Source organism: Hippocampus bargibanti, linkage group LG19 (genome assembly GCF_051943395.1).
Source record: "Hippocampus bargibanti isolate YZ-2025 linkage group LG19, ASM5194339v1, whole genome shotgun sequence".
NCBI classification, from domain to species: Eukaryota; Metazoa; Chordata; class Actinopteri; order Syngnathiformes; family Syngnathidae; genus Hippocampus; species Hippocampus bargibanti.
In genome coordinates, this window is record NC_142752.1 from 12819157 (window position 1) to 12834107 (window position 14951).

Below are 14951 nucleotides of genomic sequence, written 5' to 3' on the forward strand. Positions count from 1 at the left end.
TCCCCAAGAAAGTGGTACCCTCCAGAAATGCAGACTCACTAACCACTAACATATACTAACCAACTAACATCTAACAATGACTTACTGCCATTTCTGTGAGAGAATGCATTGCAGAGCCTAAACGATGAGACAGACTTTGATAGGGAAAGAAACACCAAGAAAGTGTGATGTGTAGAATGAAACCATCCATTCGACATGTGACCTGGCACAAGACTTCTTTTGTTCTCCACAGGACAGAGCTCCGGTCTGAGGAGAATGACGTGGACCACACCAACATGGGATGGACCGGTTGCGGAGCTGCTAGCCGTCTTAGCAGCCACAAGCTTCATCTGGATTCGCGAGGACATCGTTCATCAAGAAGATTCCTGATGGGCGTTGACAGATCACACACCTTTTTCCAGTCACCAGCTCATCTGTATCACACGCTGGGACCTGCTTGCGACAAATGCTACAAACAATTTTGTTCCTCCTCGTCGTCCTGGTGATCACCATCCAGGATGCCATCAAGATTTGACTGTTGTAGCGAATGACATGACTTTAAATTGAGATTGTTTCCATTGTGATTGTTCTATTTTGTGAATTTCTTTTCTTTTTTCTTTCTTCTTTCTGTTCATCTCCACCGATGTTAGATATGTTCGTCAGGGGGGAGATGTTGGGGTAATTCGCTATACAAACATCTTTAAACATCGCTTTCTACGTTTTGGACTTCCTGATACGTCATATCCTGCCTTCCCTTACATGATGTCACATCTACATTACGTCACATCCTATCGCGTCATACACCGTGCGCCACGTATAAATGCTCTACCATTGCGTTCGTCTCTCTCCTCTCTGCCTCCCTCCTTGGCCGACACCGCGATGTCTCCGCTCTCTTCAAGATTAAACTAACTTTCTGTTCAACACCTGGCTTCCTGATGATTTAACCATCCTCTGCAGTCAACACCCAGGGAGAAGCAATGAATCAGGGACGAACGATCAAAATAAACCCATTATTTGCCACGTTTCATTTAGGCAAAGAAAGCCAAGCTTAGCGGCCCGGTAGCCGAGTGGTTAGCACACCGGCTCCACAGTGCAGAGGTCGCCGGTTCGCGTCCCGGTCCGGCCTCCCTGTGTGAAGTTTGCATGTTCTCCCCGGACCCGCGTGGGTTTTCTCCGGGTCCTCCGGTTTCCTCCCACACTCCAAAAACATGCATGGCAGGCAGATTGACCACTCCAAATTGTCCCTAGGTCTGAGTGTGAGAGTGACTGTTGTATGTCTTTGTGTGCCCTGTAATTGGCTGGCAACCAATTCAGGGTGTCCCCCGCCTCGTGCCCGAAGACAGCTGAGATAGGCTCCAGCAACCCCCGCGACCCTAATGAGGAATAAGCGGTACGGAAAATGAGAAGTCAAGCTTACGGACTTTGAGGATGTCCTGGATAAGATCACCCATTCTAGAAAAGTTTGCATTTTCTCCCTGTACCTTTGTGGATTTTCTCTTGGTACTCCAGCTTCCTCCCACATGACAAAAACATGCATGGCAGGTTAATGAAACACCTGAAATGGTGTGTGATAGCGGAAAGTTGTTCCTTTATACGTGCCCCACAATTAGCTGGTAACCAGTTGAGGGTGTGCCCTCCCATCCCAACTGCCTCAACACAACTGGGATGGGCTCCAGTATGCCCCGCTACCTTTGTGAGGATAATCAGAATCAGAATCAGAATACCTTTATTCGTCCCACAATGGGGAAATTTAAATAAGCAGATCAGAAAATGTATGGATGGATAGATGTATCAATGGATGAAATTTCTAACAGATTACCTGCATCAGATGAGTCATAATTTTCACAATCTCCTCCATTGAAGGCCGCTGAGAGGGGTCTTTAGACCAGCAGCGTGTCATCAAATTCTCAATAGGTTTTGGTAAATTTTTGATCAGAGGTGGTCTTGTTCCTGAAAGAGAACACACATAATTCAAGAAATCTGATTGGTAAAATCATGAAAAAAAACACGTTTTAAATGTAAGATAAATTGATATTGAAATAAGTCAAATTCTAAGCTATCATAGACTATCAAGGGAATGCCCCAAAGATTTCCATATTTATGTCACGGTTCTTGTGACTCACCATTGTGCACTGCCCACATAATTCGGAAAGCTGGTCCTCCAATTTCATCAAAGGGCTTCCGACGTGTGACTACTTCCCAGAGAATTATACCCCAGCTGAACACATCACATTTCTCACTGTATTTGCTTCCTAGAAACCCAGAGGAAAATGATCATTTAAAAAAAAAGTAAAGAGATTTCAAAGCAATACTGGTGTGATCAATTGCTCCAGTTTTTGAATAACAGCGGAAAACACCACAGATTCAAAATACAGTGATACCTTGGCTTACGAACGCTTTAGATAACAAAGTTTTCGCCTTACAAGTGTTAAATTCGCGAGAATATAATCTTGGCATACAATTTTCCACCATACATTTTTCGGGAAAACCCAAGGAGCGCCACAATGAGTGATGTGTCCTTCGCGAATAAGCCGGTTCTTGGAGCTCCTGAAATGGCAGCCGGCTTTTTTCCCCCTCTATTTTTCCGCCCCCAGCCTTCGGTTAAAGCCGTACGTGATTGGTCAAGATCCGGTAGAGGAGGGAGGGGACACACGCAGCAGTGAGCGAGGGGAGGGGTTACAGAAACAAACGCACAGACACAAAAGGGAGACGACAGAGCTTGGAAAAAAAAACGTGGAAAAAAAAGACAAAAACAAAAGTGAAATGGTGAGAAAATGGATAGAAAACAATTTGGACTCGTTTCAACTATATTGATTTTTCAAAGGCAGAGTGTACACTGCAGGTTAAAATATCCCATCAATCAGGCTCCACAAATAACCCGCACAAGCCATCTGTACAATTTGAAGAAAACATACAAGCAAGAGAATCAGCTATTAATGAAGTTTCTCGTGTGTCTGCCTCCATCTGTTGCTGTTGCAATATCACAACTTCTCAGATTTACAACCCAGAGCTCCTTGAGACACTTTATGCAAGAAGCTATCCATTCCATTAAGCCACAGGTGTCAAAGTCAAGGCCCGGGGGCAAAATCCGGCCCGCCACATCATTTTTTTCGGCCCGCGAAAGCAAATCAAACTTGTTAAATTCCATGATGATTGCTAAAATCTGAGCCAAAATTTCATATTTTTGGATGTCAACCACAATAAAAGTAATTATTCCTGACTTCAGATTTGAAAACGAGTTATTCATTAATTTGATGTGTGCTCTATATGTAATATTTGAACATTTAAACATTCTAATGGGTTCCCCAAATTCATAACGGCCCTCGAGAGGAAACTATAACTACAATGTGGCCCGTGGCAAAAAATGACTTTGACACCCCTGCATTAAGCCATCTACGACCATCACAAAGGTAAATAAAACGACTTTATCGTACAGTACAGTTTATGTTTTTAATTACGATCCCTTAGCATTTGGGGAGACTAAACAAATTCACAAAAAAAGACTTTATCAACATCGCAGGGATAATACAAGTGGGCCTCAATCGGCAGTCCATTTGCACCTAAAAGCTAGCAACCACTCATTTGACGACAATGAGGTTAAAATCTTAACGAAAGAACATAGATCGTTTGAAAGGGGGGTAAAAGAAGCGATTCTTATAAAATAACAAAATCCTTCATTAAACCGGTCTGGTGGGGTGAGGTTCAATTTGGATCGTTCATACAATAGCCTGCTTAGGCAAAACAGGTTAGGCCACATTCGTAATGCTGATGGGGTGATACCGGTGGGAGTGGGGCAAATAGGCCAGTCGTTAGTCATGAATGTAGGAACAATCAGTGGGGCCACAGGGAGTGGTCCTCTGCTCCCCCCCAACCTGAGAGGAGGGACCTATCATAGCTGTGTCCGGCGCCGCCATGTCTGGACATTAGGGATATATAAATAGGGCCGATACGACCAGTCAGACTTTAGTTCGCTGACGAAGCCTCTTGGATAGGAGGCGAAACGTCTGAAACCTTCAAATTAGCACAGATGACGGCTGAAGAAACCTTCTCATCGATGGACCACTCCTGTACGACTGAGAGCTTACACAGACGAATCCCTTAGCACATTCATTATACATAGAATAAGGTATATCGTGTGTAGTTTTAAGGCTTATTTATTTGAAAATTATATTTTCTGGGGACCTGGGAACACATTGTTCTCATTTGAATGGTTTCCTATTGGAAATTAATGTTTGGAATACACACTTTTCACCTTACACACATTTACTGGGAACCAATTAAATTCGTAAGTGTCAGAGATATGACAGTCAGACACCGTGGACAGAGACTCAGAACCAGAAAGATTGTCCCCACTGCCGGCAGGAGACGCAGTCATCAGATGACATACGTCTGAATTCTGCGCCCCTCTGCCAAGCTATTTATTGAGAGTATATGTAAATTACAATGATATATTAGTAAACATAGTTTTCTTGATTATAATGCCACGCCTCTGGGCGTTCTGAGCACCAACAGCTGCAAGCAGTAAAACATAAGACATTTTAATTGGTTGTCTTTTCCAAACACTGATAAGTTTGTAATCTGGCGCTTGTGCAGGATGTTTAAGCCGTAAATAACTTTGGTGAAAAAGGAGTATCTAAAGCCCTAAATTCTGTGCAAGGCCAGACCTTCTAGAATCTTGATGGAGACGACAGTTCACCTTGCCATGTCTGTTTCACTCAGATTTACTGTGGCCATCTGCGCTTTGACTGTAGGCCCATTGTTTAGTTGGTCAGCAAAGCACGGCACTTTTAAACATGATAAATTATTTTTCTCCATCAGTAAGCCAAGGTATCGCTGTATAGCGTACCCGCAACGATTTGTGGTTTGTAATCATGCTAAAATTGTCTGTACAAGAAAAGCTAATCCAAACCATAGAGTTTGTGTGGCTAATTTCCACACATTTTAGAATTAGATTGACAGCAGGAATAAATTCAGTGGCCTTCAAGTGTGACAGGCCCCTTGAACTTTGCGACCTTTGGCTACATTTCATGCTTTAAACAAAGAAATAAAAAATAACACTAAAAGGGATAAACTCATGATGTGGAACAACATTTGTCCGGTATTTCTGAATGTTTTAATAAATAAATGGAAAGTGTGGGGTGCAAAATTATTCAGCTCGCCTAAATTGAAATAGTTGGTTTGCTGCGATAACACCTGGTTATTCGGTGTTGGGTTAATTTCTGTTTTTACGATAAACAATCCTTTTTTGCAAAACAGATTTTGATCAATTACATTTGTGAACAACCATATTTTGAAAATTATCTTTCCAGTGTTCCTCAATCGGACTCAAGTCTGGACTTTGACGCATTATCAATATGCCTTTTCATGATACTTGCACTTGTACACGTCTGTGTAAGCTCTCAGTCGTACAGGAGTGGTCCATCGATGAGAAGGTTTCTTCAGCCGTCATCTGTACTTTCTTTTTTTAAGGTGTCAGACGTTTCGCTTCCCATCCAAGAGGCTTCGTCAGCGAACGCTGACTTGGATGGGAGCCTCTTGGATGGGAGGCGAAACGCCCGACACCTTCAAAAAAAAAAAAAAGTACAGATGACGGCTGAAGAATCCTTCTCATCGTTGCACTTTGTAGCTTTTTTATGAAACATTTTTGCACAGTTATAGCATACATCCCAGTTTTCTGACATTTTGTATTATCAGAAAACCTTTATTCGTCCCACAATGGGGAAATTTGTTTAGAATGTATTGGTTTTTTTATCATTTCACCCCCCCACCGCCATCCCCTTTCAAATTGCTGCCGTGGACTGCAAATGTCCTCATTGTGGGACGATTAAAGGCTTTCTGATTCTAATTATTTTTTATTATCTTTTACAGCAGGGGTGGGCACTCCTGGTCCTGGAAGGCCACCCTCCTGCATGTTTTCCAAGTCTCCCTGTTATAATACACCTGATTCAAATAATCAGACAATCACCAAGCTCTGCGGAAGCCTTAAATTGAACCTGCTCATTTGAATCAGGTGTGTTGCAACAAAGAGACTTGGAAAACATGCAGGAGGGTGGCCCTCCAGGACCAGGAGTGCCCACCCCTGTTTTACAGGTTCCAAATGGCTTTCTTCTAAAATGTGGGATGGCTGGTTGGAAGGGTGGGGTTGGATGTATGGATGGATGGATATGCCTTGCCAGTGATTAGATACCCTGCAGGCATAATAAGGTGGCCAAAGGAAGTGATAGACACTTGGCAAGCATGCTTACTAACAGTTTCCCAAATTTGGAAAAAGACAAATACTTGCCTTCAAATACCTCTGGAGCCATCCACGCTGCACTGCCTTTGTTGTTTGTCATATGAGTTTGAATGTCACAGGCTGTTCCAAAATCGCATATCTTGAGTACGGTGCCACCAGCCACAAGCAGCAAACTAAAAAGGAGAAAGCACGAGTAGGAATACACATAAAATGTCTAATGTCTAAGTGTTGAAAAGATGCATTTAAATCGGACTTGTTACTTCTACTGCCATTTACTCTACACCACAGATGTCAAAGTTCAGTTCCTTTTTGGGATGGATATCTTTTAACACAATTTTTTTACATCCTTCAGTTTCCTATTAAGATGCTCTAAAATAAGGTCGGGAACCTTTTTGACGAAGAGAGCCATAAAAGTAAAATATTTAGAAATGGCTTTCAGTGAGAGCCACGCACGCACGCAAACACGCGCTGCCACTTTTTGACAAAATGTCAGAATGTATTTTTTAAAATAACTGTGATAGTACTCACCATTAACATGAATGGTTTTCCGTTCCTCATGATTGGTAAAAATGCAACCAAACGATCGGAATTAAAGTCAACTTACGCGACTCCATACGTGAAGTTACTGCTAGCTAGCCTGCACACAGTTCATTAGCTTCCACACTTGCTTTCTGCTGTCTCTCGCAGAAGTATATTGATGCTAATGTTAGCTTGGGGCTTGTCAAAGTGCCATTGACATTCGACTGTATCATCGATGGTATTGTTTCATTGCAAAAATTGCAATGAAAATCAGAATCATTTCTCTCCACAAAAGGCCAATCTTTCGGTTTATTCAACCTGAAGTGTATGATATTACTCTTCATTTTTTTACTGTCAGGCTTATTTACAAGGGGCGTTTACCTGTTTCAACAACGGCCGGTATTATTCAATCAAAATTGCGCTTTCCGCCAACCTAGGTCAGTATCAGCCAATCAAAATTGCGCTGTCCGCCAACTGCTGCCCAAAGAGGAAATGTACAGCGAAAAAGCGAGAAGATGTACTTATTATCATCGGCGAGCCAGATGCAATCATCAAAAGAGCCATATATGGCTCGTGAGTCATAGGTTCCAGACACCTGCTCTAAAATGATTGCAAATGTACAGTTCACCCCAAGATGCTCAGGTTTGGCACCAACAGATTTGCAAATTCACCAATTTAAAAGTTGGATTGGATGTACCTTTATTCGTCTCGCAGTGGAGAAGTTTACATTGACATATATATTACATGTGTGTGTGTATATATATATATATATATATATATATATATATATATATATATTGGGGGGGGGGCATTTTGTATTGGTTTTCTTTCTTTCCCTCCCATTTTAATGTAAAACATAAATTGACTGCTTATCATCCGTTTTTGAAGAATTTTGAATTCTGTAAATGGTTTTCCAGTGCATTTCATAGGGACCACATGATGATTTTTGATATTTATGGGCCTGTCCAGTCGCTATCCCCAATGAATATTGGGCGTTGACTATATTCAAAGTATCAAAAGACAGTATACGGTTTTGCCAAATACAGTAAAGTCTCGTTATATCGATATTCAAGGGAGTCCGAAAAAATATCGATATAACCGGGACTATCGATATATCCAACCCTGTTTGCATGTAATTTTCTCAGTGCGTGCATAGAAATAGTATCGATATAACCGGGACTATCGATATATCCGATATCGATATAACGAGACTTTACTGTATAATCCTTTTTTTTCTTTCCCTGTGATTTGCTGGCCATGTGTAAATGTGGGTCTCATTGTGAGATCAGTTAGAACCACTGGTTTACATTTTGAGATGAAGGGCAGCATACTTAGGTGGCTTGAGGTCCCTGTGGATCAGAGCCTTTGGTTTCATGCCATGGAGGTAGGCCACACCCTGGGAACACTGTAAACACCAGCTCATGGCATGGGAAGCGGAGTAAGAGGGGAGCGGTTCAGCACCATGCAGCACTACAAACGGAAAAGTGAAGTCACAATACTGACAATGAAAGCAAACAAAAGACAAAACAAAAAAAACTACATCGGAACAATAGGCATGCACAGACAGTTGACGAAACACTTTCTTTACATCTGGTGGTTCTTTAAAGGACAACCGACGTCACTTTTTTGTTTCCTAACTGACAAAAAAACGTTTTATAGCATGAAAAATACCCAAAACATGCAGTATGATATTTTTATTCAAATGCAAAACCCAACAATAAAAATGACTTAAAGTGTCCAAAATCTGCAAAAAAATTGAGCTGCGAATTGGGCATTTTCAGAAAGTCCTGCCCCCAGTTCGTGACATCACGCCAAGACGTTTTGCATTGCTGGAGAATCAAAACAATGGCTTCAGATTCGGCGAATATGCTTTCTTGTTACACATCCAGTTATGAATATGATTCAAATAGTTCTGAAGAGGAAAGCATACATGTTTGCAATCGATTAAAGAATTTATGCCATTTTGAGGCAACACTGGGGGGAAATGTTTCACCCAAAAAGAGGCACAAAATGGCGACCTCCGTTTCCACAGGCTGATAAATTCCTTATATGGAGCTTGGACACCCTCTTCTGGCGGCTTTTGGGTGCAACACAAGGTTTTCAGACCAAACAATACAGCAAAATACATTGCCGTGATGGAAGGACTGCTACAATGTGTCTTTTTTCCTTCCTTTAGTGACGCCACGTACGGACTTGTCACCAACTCAAAAACAAGACTTCCTGAATAATCAGCGCGATTCTTAAAATGTAAAATATAGCTATATGCGGTGGAATCTTTTTAAAATACGCTCAGTAGAAGTCATTTTAAGCCATTTTACAAATTATGGACACAACTTGTACGGAGACGTCGGTTGTCCTTTAAACCTCTGATGTTACTTTTAATTTCTACTCTTTTGTATTTCTTTAGTTGAGTCGAAGTTGTTACGTCTTTGTAGCTCAGTGTGAACCATTACTTTAAATTCTTAGTTGAGTCTGATTGTGAACTTTCACCTTGGAATCTTGTAGCTGATAGGCTCGTTTGAAATGATGTCATTCCGCTGTATAACTACCTGGGGTGAGGGAGGAGCTCGCGTTCTCGCCGCTTCTCTCTCGATGCAGTAACATATTTCTTCACTGTCCGGAAGATTAAAGAGTCTTTTTGTTTTCTACTTTGGTTCCTGCTTGATTTTTACATTCAAACAAGTGATTGCTCATCAATCACAAAATTGGATCTATCAAGGTTTTAGAGGACAATGTTTTATGGAATGGTGAAATCAACATGAACCTCAACCATAGTGATGGAAATGCTTATGTATGGAGAAAATACAGTATACAGTAAAGTCTCGTTATATCGATATCGGATATATCGATAGTCCCGGTGATATTGATACTATTTCTATGCACGCACTGAGAAAATTACATGCAAACAGGGTCGGATATATCGATAGTCCCGGTTATATCGATATTTTTTCGGACTCCCTTGAATATCGATATAACGAGACTTTACTGTATCTGTTTATGATCCAAAACCTTTAAGATTCTCTGGGAGTGGTGGAAATGTTCTGCATTGTACTTGCAATGCTCTCATTAATTTTTATGGTTGAAGTAACTCATGACGGTTGGAGCAGAAGGATTTCTGAAGTTGACGAAACGCTTTTGTCTATTAAGTTAATTGGGAGAAGATTCCTCATGCATTCACAAAATGAACAAAACACTATGTACTTCTTGATGAGGGGAAAACTGGAAAGTCTTTGACTGGCCAAGTCAATCAGCAAACCATCACCCAATAGAGCGGGGGTGGCCAAACGTACGAGAGACAGGACATCACCACATTGTTGAGACTGACAAATAATCCAACGTGCAAACCATAACTCAGGTGATACAGTAAACCGAGGGATTTCTCACTTGACAGTAATGTTTGCGTGTAAACTCACCATTGTACAGTGATCCTCCTTCAGCATATTCCATTACAAGACAGACCTAAAGAGGAGCATCAGATTATTACAATTTCTATAACGGTATTTTTTAATCAATTCACACAAAAAAATTATCACAAATAGACATGGGCTGATGTCAGCCTCTTTCTGTATATCTTGAAGAAAAAAAACACTTGCTCACAATACTGCAATTGGGGTGTAAAATGTATTGTTTTTACATCGTTGGATTCCTTCCAGGCTCCACATTTTCACCACCTTTGCTCAGTTAAGCAGGCCATTGTCGTATTTTAGTCTTATGACATCACAGTGCTTGAATCATGTTTCGTTGATAAAATATATGTGGAACCAAAACAAAAGATGAATACTTGTGCCATTTTTGGAGAAAAAAAAATCAGTGCATTCCTATTATCAATTATAATAAGCAATGACCAGAACAACACAATAAGTAATATAAAAATATTTGTGAACTTACTGGATTACTGCAGGAGCCATACAACTTCACAATGTTAGGATGATTTACCCGCGAAAGCTGTCGGAGCTACAGACAGAGGAATACAAGTCAAAACTGTTAAAATACCGTATTCTCTGGTGTATAAGGTGCACTCAAAAGCCTTCATTTTCTTCAAAAGATGAACGTACGCGCCTTATATATGAAGTAATATTGAGCCACAACAGGTCTCACAACTATTGTCAGGGGCCACCTTCTGTAGAAGAAGTAGTGCACGGTCCACGTTGAGATATAAAAAAAAATCCTAGCCTCTACTGTATCGCCTGAACTGGTGTGCCTTATACAGTGATACCCCGGACCCGCGTGGGTTTTCTCCGGGTCCTCCGGTTTCCTCCCACACTCCAAAAACATGCATGGCAGGCAGATTGACCACTCCAAATTGTCCCTAGGTGTGAGTGTGAGAGTGACTGTTGTATGTCTTTGTGTGCCCTGCGATTGGCTAGCAACCAATTCAGGCTTACGAACTTAATTGGTTCCCAGACAGTGTGTAAGGTGAAAAGTGTCTCATCTCATTCTCCGTACCGCTTATTCCTCATTAGGGTCGCGGGGGTTGCTGGAGCCTATCTCAGCTGTCTTCGGGCACGAGGCGGGGGACACCCTGAATTGGTTGCTAGCCAATCGCAGGGCACACAAAGACATACAACAGTCACTCTCACACTCACACCTAGGGACAATTTGGAGTGGTCAATCTGCCTGCCATGCATGTTTTTGGAGTGTGGGAGGAAACCGTAGGACCCGGAGAAAACCACGCGGGTCCGGGGAGAACATGCAAACTCCACACAGGGAGGCCGGACCGGGACGCGAACCGGCGACCTCTGCACTGTGAAGCCGGTGTGCTAACCACTCGACTACCGGGCCGCCCTAGGTGAAAAGTGTGTATCCCAAAAATTATTTTTCCATAAGAAACCATTAAAATGAGAATAATCAGTTCCCAGGTCTCCATAAAACAAAATTTTCTACTTTCTAATTTTCTAAGCCTTAAAACTACACAAAATATACCTTATTTTATGTATAATAAAAGTGCTATGATATTATAATTAAAGAAATAAACTGTATTGTATAATAGTCATTTTATTTACCTTTGTGATGGTCGTTGACGGCATGATGGAATGGAGTGGCCGGTTTCCTCAGCATTAAACACTTGATGAGGGACGTAACCTTCTTTCACCATCTTGAGGAATGACCCCTTGTAGGTGCTTTCTCTGTGATAATTTTATCTAGTTCCTCATCAATTGTGTTCTGTTTAGCTGGGTTGATAGCTTTTTGCATCAAGTGTACAGATGGCTTGTGCGGGTTGTTTGTGGAGCCAGATTGATGGGATATTTTAACCTTGCAGTCTACACTCTGCCTTTGAACTATCAAAGTTGAAACTCTCTCACTGTCGTCTGCCTGTCTCTTTAATGTTTAAACCACCTCCCCTCACTGCTGCGTTCTTGACCAATCACATGGCTTGAACCGAAGACTGGGGGCGGGGAATAGAGGACAAAAACAGTTGGCTGCCATTTTGTTGTTAGAACCGGCTCGTTCCCGAATGACACATCACTCAATGAGGCAGCTCCGTGTACGAAAAAAGTTTGTATGCGAAGGTAAAGTTCGTATGCCAAGGTAAATTTTTCACAAATGGAACGTTCGTATACCGAAAAGTTCGTAAACCAAGGAGTTCGTAAACCGAGGTATCACTGTATATGGAATACCTTGTAAAATATGTAATTCTTTGAAGGTGTGCGATATAGCCTAGTGCGCCTTATATATGGAAAATGTTTGAAAATACGCCATTCACTGCGGGTGCGCCTTATAGTACGTGCTCATTATACATCGGAAAATACGGTACTCATGTTATCCAATAATTGATATTAAAAAAAAAAAAATCAGGAAAAAAGCAGCAAAGCTGTTTTTTTGGACTATAACTCACACTTTCCACTAGCTTGGCTGATTGCTACCTATAAACAAATGAGACTTGTACATCTTAAAATTACAGTTCGGACTGGTACCAAAAATCTTTAATTCCTAATCACGTTGACTTTCTCTTTTTGTTACCAAATACTTTTGGTGCGAGAACGCTGGTGGTCACATTTTTCCGCATGCGAAAAAGGTGGTTATACTCCATCGACAGTAATTGACACCCACCAAAAGAGGGTGGTAGATATGCAAGTGCAAGAAGTAGACAGTGTAGGTTTGGCCACAATGCAAAGTGGGATTCTCATGAAGGTGAACAATTTTACACTTAAATAACTTTTCCAAAGTGAGAGGTGAAGTTTCATCTGACTGAAACTCATTCACAGCAGTTAATAGCGGGGGAGTTCTGAAAATCACTGACACTCTTACATCACTCAGAGTGTGTGCCTTGAGAATCAGAGCAGACCCACCTTGCATTAATTTCTAAACGCAGGCTACCAGTATGTTACCAGTCACTGTTCCCATTTTGACTGCAAGATGCGCTGTATGCGAGTCCTAACACGACTGTACTTGGTGACAGTTACTGTCAAATCAATTTCCCAGCAATAACGTGACCGGAGCGACTTAGCTTAGGTACATAAACATTGGTACCAGTGGTTAAGACGTTAAGACGTGTTGTTTAGCTTCTAATTAACTGTTTTTCCCTATACAATATCGTATGAAACAGGTGCTCGGTGAGCCAGTGGTTAGCATGTCGACCTCACAATATAGAGGTCACGGGTTTGCCTTCATTTATGGCAGAGGTCACCAAACTGCGGACCGCGGGCCGTGTCCGGCCCCTCAGCACATTTCTCCCTCCTCCCAGATCGCTCCTCTGTAGAGGATACCCGACACACTCAACCATGTTTACTTTGGTTAAACACTACAATGTGTGTATACAACATTGAGATGCAGCAGCACTCTAAGCCATGTACCTCAACTATAAAGGCTTTCCTCTCAGATTCACTTTCAATGGTCTTGATAGCAACATCTTTGCCTTTCCATTTGGCTTTGCAAACCACTCCAAAAGCTCCTCTGCCGACTACCTGAAAATAAAATGTTTACTTACAATTGGTTTTAACTATATACAATAATCATAATATCACAACAAAAATGCATCTTACCTCCTCTACATCAATGTCCTCATAATTAATTTCCTCAAATGGATATCCCGGAGGTGTCTCAAGCATGTCGGTGGACGGTAGCGACAACGACATACTAGCTCACGTCAGCCACCTACTGTTAAAGGAGAAACAGTAGAAGAGTCTACATTTATGTGCTGCGCCGCAGATATGAGACACAAAAAACTGATGCTATTGTGAATAGATCGCCATTTCCGAATTCAATGCATACGTTTCTTTAAAACAAAAAAGCGGAGGACCGTTTTATCAAGACTGGGTTACATGTCAGAGCGGTCGTTGCAAAACAGCAACTGTCAAACTTATATGAACAATCGTAACCCGGCTAACTGTTGCTGCAATACAACTGTGATGAAGCGGTTTACGTAAAAACTAACATTCACTGTACGTTGTCACAGAATAAAACAGTTAGTAACACCGCAGCCTCGAGTTAACAAGTAAACCGAGGCCTACAGTTCATTAGATGGCTTGTCACAGAAATGTAGCTGCTGACCTGGATGCTAACGCAACATACCGGGGCTAGTTAGCTCACCAGCACCGGACGCCTGGACAGGAAGGTGTCTATTATTCATGAACAAAGACTTAAACGGTAACGTCCTTTAAATAAAACGGTGTTTCATTGTCGCACCGAGTGCGAGACATAACTGGTCTAGCAGGACTGGTAAAAGTGTATTTTTATTCTTCGCAGGAAATGATCCACCAGGAAATGAGTGTGCATTTATATTTCTTCCCCGGTAGACTGCACGCTTGTTTTTTCCCCTATCCTTTAAAAGTGGCCAGTCTGGATTTGTAATCAAATATATGACGTTATGTATTTTTAAATGACCCAAAAAGTTCACCTTGTATCACTAAATTTTGTCAAACATCGCAAAAAAACGTCTTCGCAATTTGGATGTATACCTGGGATTATTTATGCAGCCATACTCACAGCGCGAGAAATGAAGCCACCGACAGCCATCTTGCGTTGCTATTCGAAACACGCCTTGAATACTGTAGATTTCTTTTTCCGCGGCGTTTTCACGTTATTTTTTGTGCCTAAAGTAAAGATTAACATTTTGATGCACGGTTGCACCAAGAAGTCTGGAAAATAGACAATTCATTGATAAAAATTGATATTGTAGCCGTTGAGGAAGGAGCACACACACATACATACACACACACACACACACACACACACACACACACACACACACACACACACACACACACACACACACACA

At 41.6% G+C, this 14951-nt stretch overlaps 1 protein-coding gene across 3 annotated transcripts in view; it reads right to left on the reverse strand.

The window, feature by feature from the left end:
• map3k7 (mitogen-activated protein kinase kinase kinase 7) overlaps positions 1–14436 on the reverse strand; it is a 54162-nt gene extending 39726 nt beyond the window's left edge. For 2 of the 3 annotated variants that reach the window (XM_089021502.1, XM_089021500.1), the window contains exons 1-9: positions 14225–14436; positions 13717–13831; positions 13528–13638; positions 10622–10687; positions 10147–10192; positions 8065–8203; positions 6263–6387; positions 2103–2231; positions 1799–1929 (exon numbers count right to left, since the gene is read on the reverse strand). In XM_089021502.1, the coding sequence (XP_088877628.1) occupies positions 1799–1929; positions 2103–2231; positions 6263–6387; positions 8065–8203; positions 10147–10192; positions 10622–10687; positions 13528–13638; positions 13717–13809 (840 nt within the window). In that variant the 5' untranslated portion in view covers positions 13810–13831; positions 14225–14436. The remainder of the gene's footprint in view (positions 1–1798; positions 1930–2102; positions 2232–6262; positions 6388–8064; positions 8204–10146; positions 10193–10621; positions 10688–13527; positions 13639–13716; positions 13832–14224) is intronic. The other variant, XM_089021501.1, reaches the window with a different exon arrangement.
• Between the last annotated feature and the right edge of the window lie 515 nt (positions 14437–14951).